This window comes from Gopherus flavomarginatus, chromosome 6 (assembly GCF_025201925.1).
Source record: "Gopherus flavomarginatus isolate rGopFla2 chromosome 6, rGopFla2.mat.asm, whole genome shotgun sequence".
In the NCBI taxonomy this organism is placed as follows: Eukaryota; Metazoa; Chordata; order Testudines; family Testudinidae; genus Gopherus; species Gopherus flavomarginatus.
The window spans coordinates 48,320,767-48,339,953 of record NC_066622.1 but is presented as its reverse complement, the minus strand read 5'-3'; the positions used below and the strand labels follow the sequence as shown (position 1 = coordinate 48,339,953).

Here is a 19,187-nt window from a genome sequence, read left to right as displayed (position 1 = left end):
GTGAAACAGGAAGCACAGTAACATAGTGCCCGATTTAAAAAAGTGAGGTGAACTGTGGGGTTTTCCCTAAGAAAAGCTCATGTGTGGGTCTGTGGCTTAAAATGGGAGATTATGAGAGAGTTGTGAGTGGGATCAAGATACAAAATATCCCTGCAACCATACTATGTTATGGGCATCCCAGACTGAGACTGTCCATTCTCCCAGCCCTATCTCCATTTTTCAGTTGTCGTTTAGTTGCACTTGAGCACATATCCTCCAGCAGGTTGCAAAAGAAGGCAGAGAAAAGAGCAGAGCAGTGGTTTGGTACAGAGGAAGCAAAGAACAGCTGGACACTATTATACAAATAGACTATTTAAGGGTGACTGTCAACATTTAAAACCCATGGCCCTGTAGCAGCCTCTGTCACAAAAAAAGTACGCAGACAAGAGGCTTTGGACCATCGTTCTCCTCCAGCAGTTTTGCTATTTTATTTCTAGTGGTAACCCTTGAGGAAAGGTCTTGTGGTTACAGATGCTGCACTGAGATTCAGGAGATGTGGGTTCTACTCCCAGCTCTGCCACACTCACTATCTGAGACTACTCTGTGCCTCAGTTTCCCCATGTGTAAAGTAGGGATCGTCAGTCACCACCACCACATCAGACTGTTGTGAAGTACTTTGAGTTTCTTCGATGAAAATTGCTTGAAAAGGCAAAAATATTATCTTGAGGTGGGTTTTTTCAGGACACCTACTCTCCAAAGCTGGCCCTGTTTTGCTTGTATAATATTTAGTGCTTATATTGCTCCCAGCACTGTTACCTGGTTCTCCTCCCCCCCATCTTCATTGGTTCTGGGGCCGGTTTTGTTCAGTATCTTCATTAACGATCTGGAGGATGGTGTGGACTGTACCCTCAGCAAGTTTGCAGATGACACCAAACTGAGAGGAGTGGTAGATACACTGGAGGGTAGGGATAAGAGACAGAGGGACCTAGACAAATTAGAGGACTAGGCCAAAAGAAATCTGATGCGGTTCAACTAGGACAAGTGTAGAGTCCTCCACGTAGGACGGAAGAATCCCATGCACTGCTACAGACCAGGGACCGAGTGGCTAGGCAGCAGTTCCGCAGAAAAGGACTAGGGGTTACAGTGGATGAGAAGCTGGATAGGAGTCAGCGTGCCCTTGTTGCAAAAAAGGCTAATGGCATTTTGGGCTGTATAAGTAGGGGCATTGCCAGCAGAACGAGAGATGTGATCATGCCCCTCTATTCAGCATTGGTGAGGCCTCATCTGGAGTACTGTGTCCAGTTTTGGGCCCCACACTACCAGAAGGATGTAGAAAAATTGGGAAAAAAAAAAAGAGTCCAGCGGAGGGCAACAAAAATGATTAGGGGGATGTCAAGGTATTATTCCCAATTTGAACTTTAGCGTCCAGGAAGTGGGGACCTGCATGTACCCCTCTAAGCTCAATTTCTAGCTTAGATCTGATAACGCTGCCACCAACCAAAAATAGAGTGTTTTGGTACACTTTCTGTCCCCTAAAAACCTTCCCTGGGGAACCCAAGACCCAAATCCCTTGGGTCTTAACACAGAGAGAAATAAACCATTCCCCTTCCTTTCCCCCTCCAAGATTTTCCCCTCCCTGGGTTACCCTGAGGGATCACTGTGATTCAACTCCTTGAATCTTAAAACAGAGAGGAATTAACCTTCCCCCCACTTCCTTTTCCCCCACCAATCCCTGGTGAGTCCAGACCCAATTCCCCTGGGTCTTGAAAAAGAAAAGAAAAATCAATCAGATTCTTAAAAAAGAAAGATTTTAATAAAAGAAAGAAAAAGTAAAAACTCTCTCTGTAAAACCAGGATGGAAAATGTTTACAGGGCTTCAGCTTACATAGACTAGAGGGATTCCTTCCCCACTAGCCTAAGATACAAGTTACGGCAAACAGAGGTAAAATATCCTTCCGGCAAAATACACATTTGCAAATTAAGAAAACAAAACAAAAAACTAATTCGCCTTTTCTAGCCAGTACTTACTATTCTGAACACGAGAGACTGTTAGAAAGAATGGAGACAGATCTGGTTGCACGTCTGGTCCCTCTTAGTCCCAAGAGAGAACAATGAACAACCCAAAAAGCACAAAGAAAGACTTCCCTCCACCAAGATTTGAAAGTATCTTGTCCCGATTGGTCCTTTGATCAGGTGTCTGCCAGGTTCACTGAGCTTGTTAACCCTTTACAGGTAAAAGAGACATTAACCCTTAACTATCTGTTTATGACAGGGCTGTATAAGTAGGGGCATTGCCAGCAGATCGAGAGACGTGATCATTCCCCTCTATTCGGCATTGGTGAGGCCTCATCTGGAGTATTGTGTCCAGTTTTGGGCCCCACACTACCAGAAGGATGTAGAAAAATTGGGAAAAAAAAAAGAGTCCAGCGGAGGGCAACAAAAATGATTAGGGGGCTGGAGCACATGACTTACGAGGAGAGGCTGAGGGAATTGGGATTGTTTAGTCTGCAGAAGAGAAGAATGAGGGGGGATTTGATAGTTGCTTTCAACTACCTGAAAGGAGGTTCCAAAGAGGATGGATCTAGACTCTTCTCAGTGGTAGCAGATGACAGAACAAGGAGTAACGGTCTCAAGTTGAAGTGCGGGAGGTTTAGGTTGGATATTAGGAAAAACGTTTTCACTAGGAGGGTGGTGAAGCACTGGAATGGGTTACCTAGGAAGGTGGTGGAATCTCTTTCCTTAGAGGTTTTTATGGTCAGGCTTGACGAAGCCCTGGCTGGGATGATTTAGTTGGGGATTGGTTCTGCTTTGAGCAGGGGGTTGGACTAGATGACCTCCTGAGATCCCTTCTAACCCTGATATTTTATGATTCTATGATCAGTTCCCACACACAACCTCTCCAAAGCTGAATCTTTAGATCTAAATTCTCACCTAGCTACCTTAATGGCAACTATAAAAGTTATGGGAGTCTCCATTTATGTGGGTGGAAAATGAGTAGTGAAGATTGCTCTGGAAATAGTATACACAAGAGATATATCTGTTTATATAGATAATTCATCCATACAAAGTGTGCCATCTACTGGCAAGTCAGAATGTGAAACTGCTCATAAGTTAGTTCAATAAAGTTGTTGTTGCTGCTATGCAGTACAAATGATTTCCAGAGTCCAGCTTAACAAGGCTAATTGCGCGCATGCACATTCATTCATGCTGCAATGGATACAAAGCAAGCTCACTGATTCAGCACCAAGAGTGCCAAGTGAAGTCATGCAGTGTTGTCAATTCTTTTATGATTTAATTGCAAGTCTCACAATGTTTGATATTTTCCTTAAAGCTGAAGTTCCTGGAGTCAGGTGATTAAAAATTAAAGCTGAGATATCATGCAAAAACGTTTCTTGCCCTCTTCATTACAGGGGGACAAAAAGCTTGAAAACATGATCCCTAAAGAACCAAAATCTAGAAGGCAAAGAAAAAACCCATGCACATTATTTTTAAAGCCTCATGATAGTCCAATGTTTGGCACTGGCATTACTATCAATGGGAGACAGGAAAGGAAGACATTGCAGGCAGCAGCCAGAGATCATAGACTCACATAAAGATTAGGGCTGGAAGAGACCTCAGGAGGTCATAGAGTCCAACCCCCTACTCAGACAGGACCAACCCCAGCTAAATCATCACAGCCAGGGATTTGTGAAGCTGGGCCTTAAAAACCTCTAAGGATGGAGATTCCACCCTCTTCCTAGGTAACCCATTCCAGTGCTTCACCACTCTCCTACTGAAATAGTTTTTCCTAATATCCAACCTAGACTTCCCCCATTGTAACTTGAGAGCATTGCTTCTTGTTCTGTCATCTGTCACCAATGAGAATAGCATAGCTCCATCCTCTTTGGAATCCTCTTTCAGGTAGTTGAAGGCTGCTATCAAATCCCCCCTCACTCTTCTCTTCTGCAGATTCCAGTTCCCTCAGCCTCCCCTCCTAAGTCACGTGCCCCTGCCCCCTAATCATTTTCCTTGCCCTCCGCTCTCTCCAATTTGTCCACATCCTTTCTGTAGTGAGGGACCCAAGACTGGAAGCAATACTCCAGATGCGGCCTCACCAGTGCTGAATAGAGGGGAATAATCACTGCCCTTGGTCTTCTGGCAATGCAGCAGATCCTCCACTTGCAACTCATGTCCTGCACTAAGGGGACCAGAGACACACTATGCTTGAGACTGATTGCACAGCTCTGACAATAATATTTTAAGATGGTCTTATTTGGCTGATTCATCTCAGTAGGGTGTGGAGAAATCAAAACATTACAGGACAGAAATCATGCACTCTAAAGAAGAGATTTAACGGGGAAAAAAGTCAGTTGGCCCAGAAGACATGGGAGACTGTTGTAAGCATTAGCATAGACAGAAGTATCAATCTGCAAGTTCTAGTCTGGGTTATGGGATTGTTCAAATCTACCCTCAAATGCTACTCTCACACTGCAGCTGCTGCAGACAATGTCTTTGCCCACACAGTGTCTGTAACCCCATTAGCTCCTTATTATTCAGCTAACGTGATTCAAGCTCTTTAATATTGGAGCATGAAGCCTAGGACCATTGTATCCAGTCACTCTGCAACAGAGACCAATGTCCAGGTGAGGTATGCTCCTGGGGAAAGACCTCTGCTTCCATCAGTCTCACTTGCCTTGTGGGTAGTCACATGATTACATGCTGGTAGGTGCATTGCTCAAGATTTCTCCTACAGTTCTGGAATTTACTGAGCTGGGCTGCCTCTGTGGTAGGGTACATTTTTAATTCTAGTTTGTTAGGCACCCAAAGGCCAGCAGGCTTGGGCAGCCTATTTTAAAACAAAGAGGGTATAATCATTATTATGGAAACCGGGCAGCTTTTCATTCATCCCCAGGAAGCGGACAGTTTCTTGAAGCTCGAGGTTGTAGGTTTAGAGACGGCTTGTACAGAAGGCTCAGGCAATTTACATACTTTCTGCTGAAATTCCACTGCCTAACAAGGATTGCTCTTTAAAGAGCGGATCACAGAGCTTGGTACTAAACTTGCATTAAATTGATACGATCTCTTTAATGTTATCTGCAGCTCGTTATCGCAGTTGTATGTGCAATTTACATTCTTGTCGGATTTTTTTTTATTAAGATTTGCTAGATACCTAATGTAGATATTTTGTACATTGTTCCAATGTCACTCAAATGTTTAATGGACATCAGTTGCCCTGAGAATATGTAATAGCTCTATGCTATGGGCTACGCCTGGTACTGCCATGTTTCACACTCACTTCAAGGGTGCAGACAGAGCTGTGGGTAGCCCAGGCCCCCTCATTTGCACTGAGAAAGAGAGAGAGAGAGAGACGGGCAGGCGGTCAGTTATATAGAGTTTAGCGGCAGCGCCTTAGAGTCAAGCCACATAACAGGGCCCATGCAAGCTGTCTTCATGTCGGTTTGAGGCTGTCTCTCATTCTTGACGTGCACCAGCCTCTGCTATGCCAATTCAGGGGTTACCCATACAGCTCTGCCAAAGCTCCTCACCTGCCCCTACTCTTCCAGTCCTGCACCTCTCCTAAGCAGAGATCACCAAATTCACTCTCTCTTGGACCACAAGGCAGGATTTGAACTGAGCTCTCAAGACCCTAAAGCTAATGCCCCAAAACTGCACAAAAACGTGCACAATAATTACAATCGCTAACTAAGCTGGCAGCTCACAAAGTTGCCTATCTAGAGTAGAATTAAGCTGAAACTCCATTCTCTGATCTCAGTTCCTGACTAGATCCAATCTCTCCATTTCTTACTGCGACACTGAACATTTGAGTACCTACAGCCATAAGTTTATTTATCCCCTCTATAATTGTATGTTCCTTGATCTGCATGGAGAGCAGTGTCTGAGCCAGAGCCAGAGGTTTTTAAAGCTACATTTGGAAAAAGGAAGGGTCAGGAATGGAGGTCCTAGGCTCCTACATAGTTGTGCCTATGCACCTCAATCTTGACCCATAGCACCCCTGGCTCTTCCAGCCCTGGGACGCCACATGTCTCTACCAAAGCACCTAAATCCTGCCCTTCAGTTCTGCCCATGCACAGCAGCCCTGAACTTAAACACCCATTTATTCCCAGCTGGGATTCAGCTTCGATTGCCAGCAATGCTAAGCTTTGGGTCAGAAAATACATTATGTTTAGCACTGACTCTGCAGAGCACTTTATGCTTTCAAAGGGCTTTACAAACATTAACAAGTATGAACACATTAATTAACACTAATGCGTAAATGTGGGTAAGACAAACACCACAAACTATACAACAACCTAAGTCAGGCAAACCAGGGTCTCCAGAGACTAAAGAGTGCATCAACTGGCTATGTCCAATTTCCTCTCTAATAAACACTGCTCAGTGCCAGTCTGCATCTAGGGGACTATTCATAACTATGCAGGACTCTAGGGTATGTTCTGCACAAAAGCTCCTTCACGTTCTTGGTTTTTAAAAAAAAAAAAAAAAGAACAAAAAAAACAAAAAACCCAAAAAACCACCAGCAGCAGTAAAACTGAAGCTAGGGTTTGCCAAGTTTTAAATTTACGTGGGTTGTTAACAGCTACAGAATACTGAAATGATGTTGCTTAAAGAGATATTACCAACTTGAAATTCAGTCTATTAAAATCTATTTTTAGGAAAGTCTGGTACTACACGAGAGAAAGAGCCACAGAAACAACATGAGACACTGACTGTGTAGGGGAACCTGACAAAGAATGATAGTGCTGTCAAATACAAAAGCTAAACAATACCGGCAGTTTTAAAAAACTGCTCCTCTTTCTATTCTATGAGTTTCAGGGGTCTCTGGGGCCCTTGCAACAGTAGAAATGAAAAAGGTTAATAGGGGACTGCAGCCCCCTACATTTCTTTTAACTCAAGATTTAAAAAAATATTTTTTTGTAGATTTGGGCCAAATGTTCACATGGTGCAATCTCCTGTAAGATGCATCCACATCATTTGTGACACCCCATTATTACATCTGCATTGCAGCAGCAAGAGACTCGAATCAGGGCCTGTTGTGCTAGCAGAGTATAGATATATAGGGCCTGATTCTCATTTACCCTAAGGAAGCCTCTGTACACGACTGTGGCAGCGTGAAGAGCCTTAAAGAGGGTGTACTTATTATTCCCCCTCTCCCCTTTAAGGCTCCTGCATGCTGCCAGCGTAGCGTAAAGAAGCCTTCGTGCAAACAACAATCAGGCCCATAATGAAAAGGCAAAGAGCCCCAAAGTGCTTAGAGTCTATCTTGTACCTCCAGGCTTGTGCGTGCAATCCAGCACTCAAGGGGCTTGTGTTTTCAGGTACGAGTACGCCAGGTATAGAAGTGCCAGGGCAAATTTTACTCAGCCAGTTTAGAAAACGCAACCCTTTAAGTCAAATGCAGTCAGGCTGCCCCCACAGAGCAATTTTAGGAGTTCAGAGCCCACAGCTGAGGACAGTGCAATGAACAGAAGCATGCTGAAACTGCCCGTGTCATACCTATCTCAGGAGAGACTTCAGTGTGGAGTAAGCACCAGAGAGAAAATATTTTAGGAGCATGAAGAAATACAGAAGCCCAAATTAAACCCCTGAGGTACAGACAGCTGAGCAGCAGTGACACACAGTAAGTGACCAACTCCAAGGCAGCTCAGTTCTTTGATGAAAGCTGGACACTCGTGGCGATAACAGAGAAAGGAGGAGAGATCATTTATTTGATCAGGAAAGCACAACGAGACAAAGTAATTACTTGCCCAAGGCTAGCCAGTTACGCTTGAGGAAGTGGAACCCAGGATTTCCCTGGCCTCTGGACCTTTGTTCTAACCACTAGAAAACACAGGTTTCTTGCTCTTGAGCTGTGATGGAGCCCACAGCCCAAGCACATTCTACATATAAACCAAAACAATTGAATCTACAAAAGCCGAGCACCAGGTTTTAGGTGCCCTGTAGCAAGACAGAAAAAAGGCCACTGTATATTTGTTCATTCTTTGGCAACATCCTCTCCCAGCCAAAAGTGCCTGAGGGCTCATATACATATGTACAAGGTTTAGGAAGTATCTTCAATGCAGAGACTTATCAGGTATCTCCATATATGAGTTACTACCTCCTATTTCCCAGCACCATAGCTCAAATGCATCCTGAGTGACAGACATGGCACGCCACTGTGGCTGCTTGGAAAACCCACATGGAGCGAGTTGGAGAGGCCTCTGCTCAGGAAGTATTCTGATCTCTTCCACACACAGGGCACATGGCACCACTGGCACCAACGCTCAGGGCCCTGCAGAAGCCACAATGGAAGGAACTACCTGAAGGGGGATTCCAAAGAGAATGGATCTAGACTGTTCTCAGTGGTACCAGATGACAGAACAAGGAGTAATGGTCTCAAGATGCAGTGTGGGAGGTTTAGGTTGGATATTAGGAAAACCTTTTTTCACTAGGAGGGTGGTGAAGCACTTGAATGGGTTACCTAGAGAGGTGGTGGAATCTCCTTCCTTAGAGATTTTTAAGGTCAGGCTTGACAAAGCCCTGGCTGGGATGATTTAGTTGGGGACTGGTCCTGCTCTGAGCAGGGAGTTGGACTAGATGACCTCCTGAGGTCCCTTCCAACCCTGATATTCTATGATATTCTATGTGCGGCCTCACATTTCTCTGAAGCCTCAGAGCTCACCAAGCAGCTTACAAAGTTTTAAAGCAAACAGGGCTGGGCTTCTGCCAAGCATACATGAAAGAAGAAAGGAAAACATACGACATAATCTGCATGAAAGTGCACGAAGCCCTAAATCGTGTTAGCATTATTAGAAGGCTGGTTACATTGCTCTGCAAATGGGCCCAATACAGTTCTGATAGACTTGTTACAAACATCTGATTGTCCCTGATTAGATTAGACAATAAACTCCCGTCCTGGTGTGTGCGCACTGTTCAACTCCCTCTCTGCAATCTGTAAATTAGAATTCCAGACTTGAGAGATTGGATTCAAATTGGATTACTGGATCAGGTCCAGCTTGGGAACAGTGGAGGGAGGAAAGAAGAGGAAGAGAAGGGGAGGTGGGGAAGAGACAGAGACATGCACACGTGCAGGCCAAATAAATAAATAAATAAATAAATGAAGCGAGTCAGCCAAGATTTGATTAGGAGTGAATTAAAAATATAATTAAAACAAAAACTACTAACCAGCAATTAGGAAACAAGTCGGAGAAGGGATAAATTATTACTATTAATTAACAAAGCAAGGAGATTATACCTTTAAATGTTTGCAGTTTAGGCAGTGTATTATTTCCGCCCCCCCACCCACCCACCTTCTCTTTAAATGCAAGTGCTGAGCAGAGAAAGCTAATTTCCATTTTTATTACTGGGTGGGTTTCTGCTCTGTGTGATTGGGCACAGTATGATGTGCAGTGTCTGAAAGAAATACTTCCCCACATAGGTCACCTGCCATCTGAAATGGGGAAAGACAGGCAGATACTGTGACCTAGCGGACAGGGCACTGGACTGGGACCCAGGAGATGTGGGTGTAGGAGTCGGTCCTCTTCCTGCCCTGCCCAAAAGCCTCATGCTGTGTAGAACCCATGGGCCATATCTAGGTAAAGAGGAGGAACCCTACAGGCTACAGGCCTGCATGCGTAGCACACTCTGCTGGAGTCCTGGGAGCCCAACAGTCTGGTGAACTGTAATTCAGTATAGTCTTTATTTCAGCTCAGTGATTCCTTCCTGCTGACTCTTCCTCTGCAGTTGAAGCAGCAATGGCTCCAGCACCTTCTCTCTGCCAGTGTTGGCTCCTAGGCTCATCACAAGGAGGCCAGCTGTAGCTACCAATGTAAGTTTGCTCCGCTGACCTGAGCAGGTAGCCTAACAACAGCAGGGCCACTGCCCCAATGGGAAAGTTCAGACAGCCTCAGACATGCCACTGGGAAGAGGGGAGAGAATGCTTTTTATGAGCACTAATTCACTATGCTATCCAGTCCTCCATAATCACATGCCTCCAGAAGGCAGAGAAAACCAATGCTACAGGCAATTAGCATGGAGAGCAACAGGACAAAGAGAGAAGCAGCTCCTGACACAGCTCAGTGGCTTTCACTGGAGGTGGAAGGGCAGTCATGTTCCAAACTGCATTAGCCTTGCCCATTGTGCCCTAATACCACCCTCAGTACAAACATTGCTGTCACAAGTCAGATAGGTTTCCACAGGAGAGATTTAACTGCATGCAATGACAGCGATATGAGACTTACTTATGGGGGTGGGGGCAGTGGGAGGGGAACCACTCTGAATGGAGCAGAGGAACATTTTGTTGCATGCCAATCTTTGCAAGTCTTCAAATAAATGAAACCTTTCACTCCCCCTATCAGGGAGCTGAAGGGCTGATAAGACTCCATTACCTAATACCTGTAAGGGAAATCTCATGGCTATCAGAGCTGTTAAAGGGATAAACCTGTCCAATTAAATCCTCTCTGCATGCATGATATATGCTAGAAGCAGACTGAGCCTGAGACAACTCCCAGCGGGATAGAACCAGGCAGTGTACACCAGAGCTAAGAGCACCAGAGGATGAGCTGCCAACCCTACAAACACCCTAACCAACCAGCTATCATCCCCAGAAAGCCCCTGTCATGGTACAATTCCCCACCCTGAACCTTAGCGTCCAAAAGATGGGGTAGCAGCATGAATTCCTCTAAGCTCAATCCCAGCTTAGAACCTGTAGCGCTGCCACCAACCAGGAATTCCAGTGCCTGGTACACTCTGGTCCCCCTAAAACCTTGCCCGGGGACCCCCAAGACCCAGACCCTCTGGATCTCAACACAAGGAAAGTAAACCCTTTCCCCCACCGTTGCCTCTCCCAGGCTTCCCCTCCCTGGGTTACCCTGGAAGATCACTGTGATTCAAACTCCTTGAATCTTAAAACAGAGAGGACAATTCACCTTCCTCCCTCCTTCTCTTTCCCCCTCCCAGACTCTTCCTGAGAGAGAAAGTAATCCTGACACAGAGAGAAATTAGCCTCTCTCTCTCCCTTCCCTCCTTTCTCCCCACCAACTCCCTGGTGAATCCAGACCCTGTCCCCTGGGGTCTCACCAGAATAAAAAAACAATCAGGTTCTTAAACAAGAAAAGCTTTTAATTAAAGAGAGAAAAAAAACAGTAAAAATTATCTTTGTAAATTTTTTAAAAATGGAATAGGTACAGGGTCTTTCAGCTATAGACACTGGGAACACCCTCCCAGCCTAAGTATACAAGTACAAATTAAAATCCTTTCAGCAAAAATACAAATTTGAACTCCTTTCAGCCAAATACACATTTGAACTTCTTCCAACCAAATGCACATTTGCAAATAAAGAAAACAAACATAAGCCTAACTCGCTTTATCTACCTAGCACTCACTAGTCTGAACTTATAAGAGTCTGTATTGGAGAGCTTGGAGAGAAACCTGGTTGCACATCTGCTCCCTCTGAGCCCTCAGAGTGAACAACCACCAAAACTAACAGCACAGCACAAAAACTTCCCTCCCTCAAGATTTGAAAGTATCCTGTTCTCTGATTGGTCCTCTGGTCAGGTGACAGCCAGGCTTACTGAACTTGTTAACCCTTTACAGTTAGAGAGATATAAAGTACTTCTGTGCTATTAACTCTTCTTATCTGTTTATGACAGCCCCGTTACAAGGTTCTACAACAACGCACCACACTTCTGCAGGGCCTTCCCTCCCAGGACTCAAAACACTTTAGAAGCATTAATTGCACTACCATGCAAAGCAGATAAGTAATGATATCCTGATGGGGAGGCTGAGGCACAAAAAGTTAAGTAAGTTTCCCAATTTCTCCAAGTCTCCTGGGTGAAGCCAGGTCTCCCGATGCCTGGTCACACGCTGACACCACTAAGATGCTGTCCCCTTTCTCATGCACTGCACAGCCAGTGCTGCCAAGCACCATCTTTGGAACTAGAGCCAGGGGAGAAGGGAAACACATTCCTCAGTAATAGCAACACCCCGAGGAAATCTCTTCAAGGAGACCTGCAAAAGTGTTTAAAATAAAAATACATTCCGAGAGCTTTGCGCCTGCTGCTTGTGTTTTGCCATAGGGTAATGTTGAAGGTCATGCCTGATCTTCCCTGCCTTTGCTGAGGGACGATTTGGGGATCTTCTAGGATGTACACAGTGAGCTCTTGCATCTTAACTGAAGGGACAGGCATGTTGAATCTTTACCAAAGAGGTCCCTTCACCAGAGCATTCATCATCAGGCACTGGAGATAAGTAGGTGTTAACAAAACCCATGGTTCATCCACACAGGTCAGCAGCGAGAAAGACGGAAGGTGAAAACAAGCATGGAATTGTGATGGGGGAAAAAGGAGAGAGAATAAGCTGGAAAGAATTGGAATTGGAAAGAACACAGGACCCATTTAACTGACCACTCCTGGGCAGCGCTGGACTCGAACACCTTACTCACGGGGCCGAAGGCTACAGGAACCAACAAACAGGTCCTTCACCATAAGGCAGCTTAAACTTTTCTACTAGAATTTTTGTCACTTCAGGTCTGTGCAAAGACCCTGAGAAGATAGTCCAATGGGTGCAGAGAGAAAGAGGCCGGCTTTAGCACTGAGCACCGCTCTCAATGTCTTGCCCCCAGAGGTTCAGATCTAGGAACTATCAAGCAGAGTAACCCAGCTGCCAGGCTGAATCTTGGAGAAATGGGCAATTGCTAAAGGAGCTGGGACCTGGACTGCTTAGAGTTTGTTGGTTCTGGTCTCCCTCTCCCATTCCCAGTGTTCTAGGTTAAACAGAGTGTGGCTATTTGTATCTTATTTTATTGCATCAGATGGATTCCTTTCAGAGAAGGAGAAAACACCAACACAGCTAGCACTGTTTAGGCAAGTCACAGTGTATAAGTAACTCAGCATAGCCCACGGTAAGCAATGGGATGTACAGCTATCATGAGGCAAAGCAAATCATCTGTGGCTAAGCCTGTGAAACGGGAACCAATCAGCAGTCGAATTAGCCTTCAGAGGTCTGCATGGGAAAAGCCCAAAATGAAACCCAGGATCGAAGCTTTCCATCCTGCCCCTAACCGCTAAGAATGTGGGGAAAATTCAGATCTGGATACTAACTGCACACACAGCTCGTATCCCTTGCTGATTACAAAAAAGCAGTCATGGGACATACATGGCCCTGGGGCGGGGGGACGACAATGCCCTGTTTTACCACTCTGAGTTGAGTGGAGCTAATCAGCAACAGTGACTTTTCCAGTTGTGTTTGACTTTAGCTACAGAGAGATGCTCCGAGAAACTGCTCGGCAAACAGAGAAAGGGACCCTGCTGCCACAGCCCTGGGACCAGATTCTCATCTTCCCTACACTGGGATCAGCTGGGATAACACCATGGGATTCAGGGGGAGAGAGTGACATGGTGGGAATTGGGCACATGGAGTTCCAGAAGCTTCCGCCCACGGAAAGCGCAGCCTCTCATGTTTCAGGGAGTTACTCTGGCAAAGGATCATGTCTATTGCTGCAATTAATAAACATTTCCCCTGTGCCACTTAACACCTCTGGAAAATGTCAGTGGCATATCAGCTGTTTGCACTGATGCTTTCTGAAATCCGACATCAGCTCAAACCACAACCCCTGCTGACCTCCTCCCTTTGCTGTGCTGCAGCTTGGCATTTACAGAACTGGTTAGGAAGAAAGTCTGGGCTGAGTGGAGCACATCAGTGGCATGCAGCCGCAGAGAGCAGGTGGAGGAAGCCATGGAAGTGGCATGCACAGCTTAACACAAAGCAATTACTACTCTGATCTGCACATTCAGGTAGCAAGCAGAAGCACATGCAGGAAATAGCAAACCTCTGCCTTAACTGTTATGCTGGGTCCCTTCCTCCCCAGTCTACCTTGGTTATCAGCTTCTCCTGACCCCAGGGCACACGCCGCCCTGGAGAGTGGCTAATCATTGGCATGGGAAGTAACACACAACAGGCCCAGAAGGGAGGGAGAAGAAACCAGCAGCAATACCACTGAAGGGGATTATACTTCCAAGAAGTAAATCACCCAAATCTATCCACAGCCAATAATAATAAAAATCAGGTCCATTTAGTAAAGTTTATTTTTCTCCCAAACTCTTCTTCAGGCAGCAATTACATAGCAGCAGCACCATTATAATACAGCACATCTAGGCAGCACCTCCCGTACTTATCCAATGCACAGAGCAGCACAGCGATTTCAGAAAGAGCAACAATGTAGACGTGGGGAAGAGGGACCCTGTTTCCCCCTTCCCCATCTCTCTTTCATCCTTCTCCCATAAAATCTGCTGTCTCTAGGGTCCTCATCAATCATGGATTCCCTTGGGGCTCCCCTGACTCACACAAGTCACCCCACTGATTTTAGCAGGGCTTCCTGTGTGAGTGGTGCCAGCAATATCCAGTCTTTGGCCCTGTGCATCAGAGACCACTGCAGCTGCAGCCTGGAACACCCGAGCCTGTTTGCTGACACAGGATTCTTCACTGCCACGTCACCTGTGTGGAACTAGAGCTTTCTCCCCCGCCCAGCCAGCGCCTGAACACAGAGTTGGTGCGCTGCAGAGATGATCAGGGCCCAATAGAAATATCTTAACTCAGGTTAAAAAAAAACCGAACACCAGTGAACGGAGCAGGGGAGGGAGGCAATGCCAGCCAGCCCCCTCTTTCCAGCCTGGCACTCACTGCCCTCCGCAGGCATTCAGAGTGCCAGTCTCATGAAGATGGAGTGAAGTCACCATCAATCATTTGGCAGCTGCTGACACCTTGACCCTTTTGCAAGGGTCAGGGAAGACATATTTCCCAGGCAGAACCAGGGCAACTGTTGGTCTGGGCCAAAAAGCACCACAGATGTTTGAATTTGATGCAAGAAAGCAGTCAGAGCCATCCATATTGTTTCCCTATAATTCATCTGATGTGGCACACTGTCTAAGTATGTTGTGTCCTATAGTGTCAGCCAACTAGGATACAAGTCTACTACAGCCACTAGCAGAGTTACTCCATTAGCTCAAGGTAGAGGGCTGTGCTTTTGGGATTGAAGGCCTAGGGTTCCATCCCTGCTGGTGACGCTAGGAAGCAAACGGAATGGTGATTGTAGGGCCTAAGAAAGGATACAATAAGAGAGTTAACACAGGGCTGAGTTGGTGTGAAAGGGGCTTCCCCTGGACAACGGGCACTGGGGACAGAGGCAGCTCCATATTGATTTCATGCTTAAGGGTGGGCAGAAGGGTGGGCCAGCAAAAAGCCTCCTGATATCTGGCAGAGTGCACTAACCCCACAGGGCCAGTGGAAAATGTACCTGGAGGGAACAAGAAAGGAGTGCTGCAGAGAGATCCTGCTGGGAATTTTTCCCGTCTCATGAGGAAACGGGACGAGAGATGGTCCAGTGGAAGAGCAATAGCTAAGTGCCCAGCCTTGCAGCTCAGTTTTACTGAGGGAAGCAATCACTGTCCTACCCCCGCATTATTCTGAAATACACATGGGAAATAAGAATGCCTGTAATGGCCAGACCCCTACTGCAGCCATTAGGCTGTGTCAAGCCACTGCCACCAAAAGTCAGCACCGAGTGTGGTTTCTGGTGTTTAATTCTTGTTTCTATAGGGGAAGCGGGGGGGACTGTAAATATTATTAATAAAATGCTCTGGACACAGCTTAACCTTCTTTAATCAGGATGCATGAATGTTTTCCTTTGAAATTAGGAACAGCAGGCTCTTTGACGAATGGGCTGAATCATGGTCTAATTTGAATGACTGCTATACAGTGCCTGTGCAGCGTGTCAGAAGACTAGCTAGTACCTTCCTCCAGAAACCTTGCTCACTGAGAGATGTCCTACACCTTCTACAGCAACAATACAGAGTGGGGAGGGGACTACTCTTCCAGTGGTAGAAGCATACAGGTATCACAAAAGTTGTGCTACATAAGGCCTGATGCCCCCTCCCACTCTCACCGACACACATCAGTCACACTTGACTCAGCCACTGGAAAAAAATCATTTAAGGAAAATCATCATCGTTCCCATGAGTCACGGGGGGGAGGGGCGATGAACATCTGAGAGAGATGATTCAACTGGAAGGAGAGCCGAGGCAGTGGAAAACGTAGGTTGGAGATGAGGAAAAACTTCCTGGGAGAGAAGAGCTGTGTAACCTTTTGTCTACACTAGCACTTTTGTCAGCAAAAGTGTTGTCGATCAGGGGTGCGGACAGCACTAAGTCCACAGGACACTTTACAGCGGCGCAGCTGCAGTGGTACAGCTGTATCATTGTGAGGTCTATAGTGTAGACACAGCCTTAGGAACATAGCCTCAGAGACTCCCAAAAGAAGTAGAGGGAGTGCTGCAGCTTAGATTCTGGCCCCTTTGGCACTGTACAGTCCTGCACTGGCAGGGAGAGGGGCTGGAGGAGCCTATACATTTCTCCCATCCCTAGATTCTATTGCCTATCACCAATGTGGAAGGAGAGACCAGGAGCACCTGCTAAAATATTATAATTGAGGTGTATGGTCATTCAGACTGGCTTGATGAGAGATGAACCACCCAGGGTCTCATTCTGAAAGTGCACACTTCAGAAGACACATTCAAATCAGGATATGAAATCCAACAAAGGCACAGACTCTCTCAGCCCTGGATAAATACAAGTCACTTCACCATGCCAGGTTACTGAATAGGGGGCTCTTATCACAGACAGAGATAGAATCAAGCTGGAAGACAACTGAGGTTAAGCATGAAAGCAAATACATTTAAAAAAAATTATTTGGGATGGTCCTTAGCTGCTGTGGGAGTTTATGCCACAGTCTGGGACCAGCCCCTAAGAAAGCTCCATCTCTTGCTCTCTTATTAAGGCACAGAAAGTTTTAATTAACATTACATAATACAAGAAAAGCCTGCTCCAAACAGCTACAGTGTGGTCTTTCCCTGCAGTCCAGCCCCCCTCCTACCAAGATGGAGGGCGGCCTTTGATCTCTCTAGCTGCACCCACACATCCTTACAAGACACTTCATCCATCGCCCCTGGTTAACTCAGCTGCATGCCTGGTTAGGCCAGTGTTGCCACTAGAACTGTGCTCCCAGGTGCAGAACTTCACCACACACAAAGTTTCATAAAATCAAGCACTCCAAAGGAAGCTACAGTTCCAATAAATGAAACAGCTTCACTCCCAACTAGGCACAAGCTCTCTGTTCCACAGAGATAAAATCCTTGTTGTTTCTTCAGCTAAACTTACTGAGAGCAGCACAAAAAGTCCAGATGCTGAACATGATTGTAGAGAGGGTCAAGTCAGACAACATGGCAGTGTGATCAGGTAATCTTGGTCCAGCACTAATGAAATGAGTTCACTCAAAGAGAAAATGACAAAATGGGAAGTGAGATTGGAAACTTACACAGATGCCCAAGAGGACAACTCACACACTTATATCACAGGATATGCGCACTGTCCAACTGGACCATCGGACACAGGCATGCGAGCATTTCAGGTTGCAGCCTCTTAAAGAGCCAAAGCTATCTCTCCATAACACTTTTCATAAGTTGTGCTAAGGAACTGTGTTACTTTCTCCCCGTTCAGTAGTTGCGGAGAATACACTGGAAAGCCAACGAACATCTCTAACCGTAGCAGCACACGTAGCAGTTATCCTGAGACCAAAGATGACACTTTACTTGAAAAGTCCTCTATGCTGGAGATTTGCTGAAATTTACCAACCCATGTGCTTTCCACACCCTTTCAGAAATATTCACATTAAGATATGCAACCCCTAAGAGATGCAGTGCCTAGGAGATAGCATGTCACCGTGTTCTGCTGGCAAGGTCACACCATTCCACCAGGGTCATCCCTTCCCGCAGACCCCAAACACACCACAAGAGACCAATGTACCAGTCAAGCCCCCTACCTTTAAAGCCCGGACTTTCTTGGCCAACAGGCTCTCAATGTCTCCCGACACTTTCTCCACTAATTTCTTGGGGACATTCTCCTTGACCTCGAACAGGTTCCTGTTGTCATTGTAGATCTAGTAAGGGGAATAAAAGGAAGAGAGATGGTCACCACTACATAAAGACACGAGAAAAACAGTGCCAAGGGATTGTCCTGCACAGGTAAGATGGGGCTGTGGGATTTGGAAGTTGGGAGGCTTAGCAAGCAAGGAAGGTGTACACAAGGTTATGGTCTGAAACTCATCCCTCTGGGCTTGCCAGCTTTCTCTCTTCTCCAGCAGTGACATCAAGGGCCTCTCCTCTCACAATTCTTGAGACATCCCAGTGCAATGGCCACACACCCCTCTGGTGACACAAATGTGCAATTTTTTCACCCATTTTTCAGTGTCTAAATGATGTCCCCAGACCCCAGTCACAATCCACACTCCAGATTTCACTTGCCAGACCAGGAAACTGCAAGAAGAGCTCACTGCCACCTCCCAGGGTCCATACGTGCTATCTGCTGTCAGCCTATGGCACTGCCACTCAGTGCCATGTCAGCAGGGGGCAGAGGGGAGGTTAGCCAGCCAAATTGGACTGAAACTGGGATAAAACCTAGGACTTCTCCAGTAAACCCAGAATTTGGCTGACCTGTGCTGGAGAAGGACTAGAGAGAAGTTGCCCTGTGGTGAAGGCAAAAAAAAATCCTGATACAATCAGCTACTCATTTGGGTTTCTAAAGTTTTCAGCTTTACTCCTGCAGCATGCTCTTTCACAAGGATGGAAACCACTCTAGCTAAGCACATTCAACCCCAAGGAAACCCCACTGCAGTTCCAGTGGAGCCACTCTGGGGACTGATCTGTCCCACCAGCCAGAAGCTGGTGCTAGAACAATCAGTGAAATCGTTAATAACCACACTGACATGGTCAGCATTAGGCTTCAGAGTTAACAACTCTCAGTCATCTCCACAGGGAGGGGGAGAAGGCTTAAATTATGCAAGAAACATGGGAGAGCCCAGCAATCCTTAGGGTGACTAACTCCACTATAGCAGGTGGAAGTTCCATGCATGACAATTTCCAGTACCACTGATAACAGGGTACTGACTTTCATTTCTATCACAGTACCTACCCCCTGGCCTCTGCCCAAGGCAGTTACATAATTGCCCCCACTTTGTGACCTCCCCACATGGCCTCATGCCCTCTGTCCCCCCACAGCATGCCATACCTCTTCCCTCTCCTAATTAAGAGGCATCCTCCCACAAGCCCGTAGGCCCTAGGTCTCCCATAAGAGTGTTAAACCAGACAGCAGAAAATCACTCAAGTAAATCTGAATCTTTGGAATTCA

General features: G+C 46.2%; 1 protein-coding gene across 3 annotated transcripts in view; it reads right to left on the bottom strand.

The window, feature by feature from the left end:
• CACNA2D2 (calcium voltage-gated channel auxiliary subunit alpha2delta 2) overlaps window positions 1-19,187 on the bottom strand; it is a 648,687-nt gene that overhangs the window by 505,546 nt on the left and 123,954 nt on the right. For all 3 annotated transcript variants that reach the window (XM_050958643.1, XM_050958641.1, XM_050958642.1), the window contains exon 3: window positions 17,824-17,940. In XM_050958643.1, coding sequence (XP_050814600.1) covers window positions 17,824-17,940 — 117 coding nt within the window. The remainder of the gene's footprint in view (window positions 1-17,823; window positions 17,941-19,187) is intronic.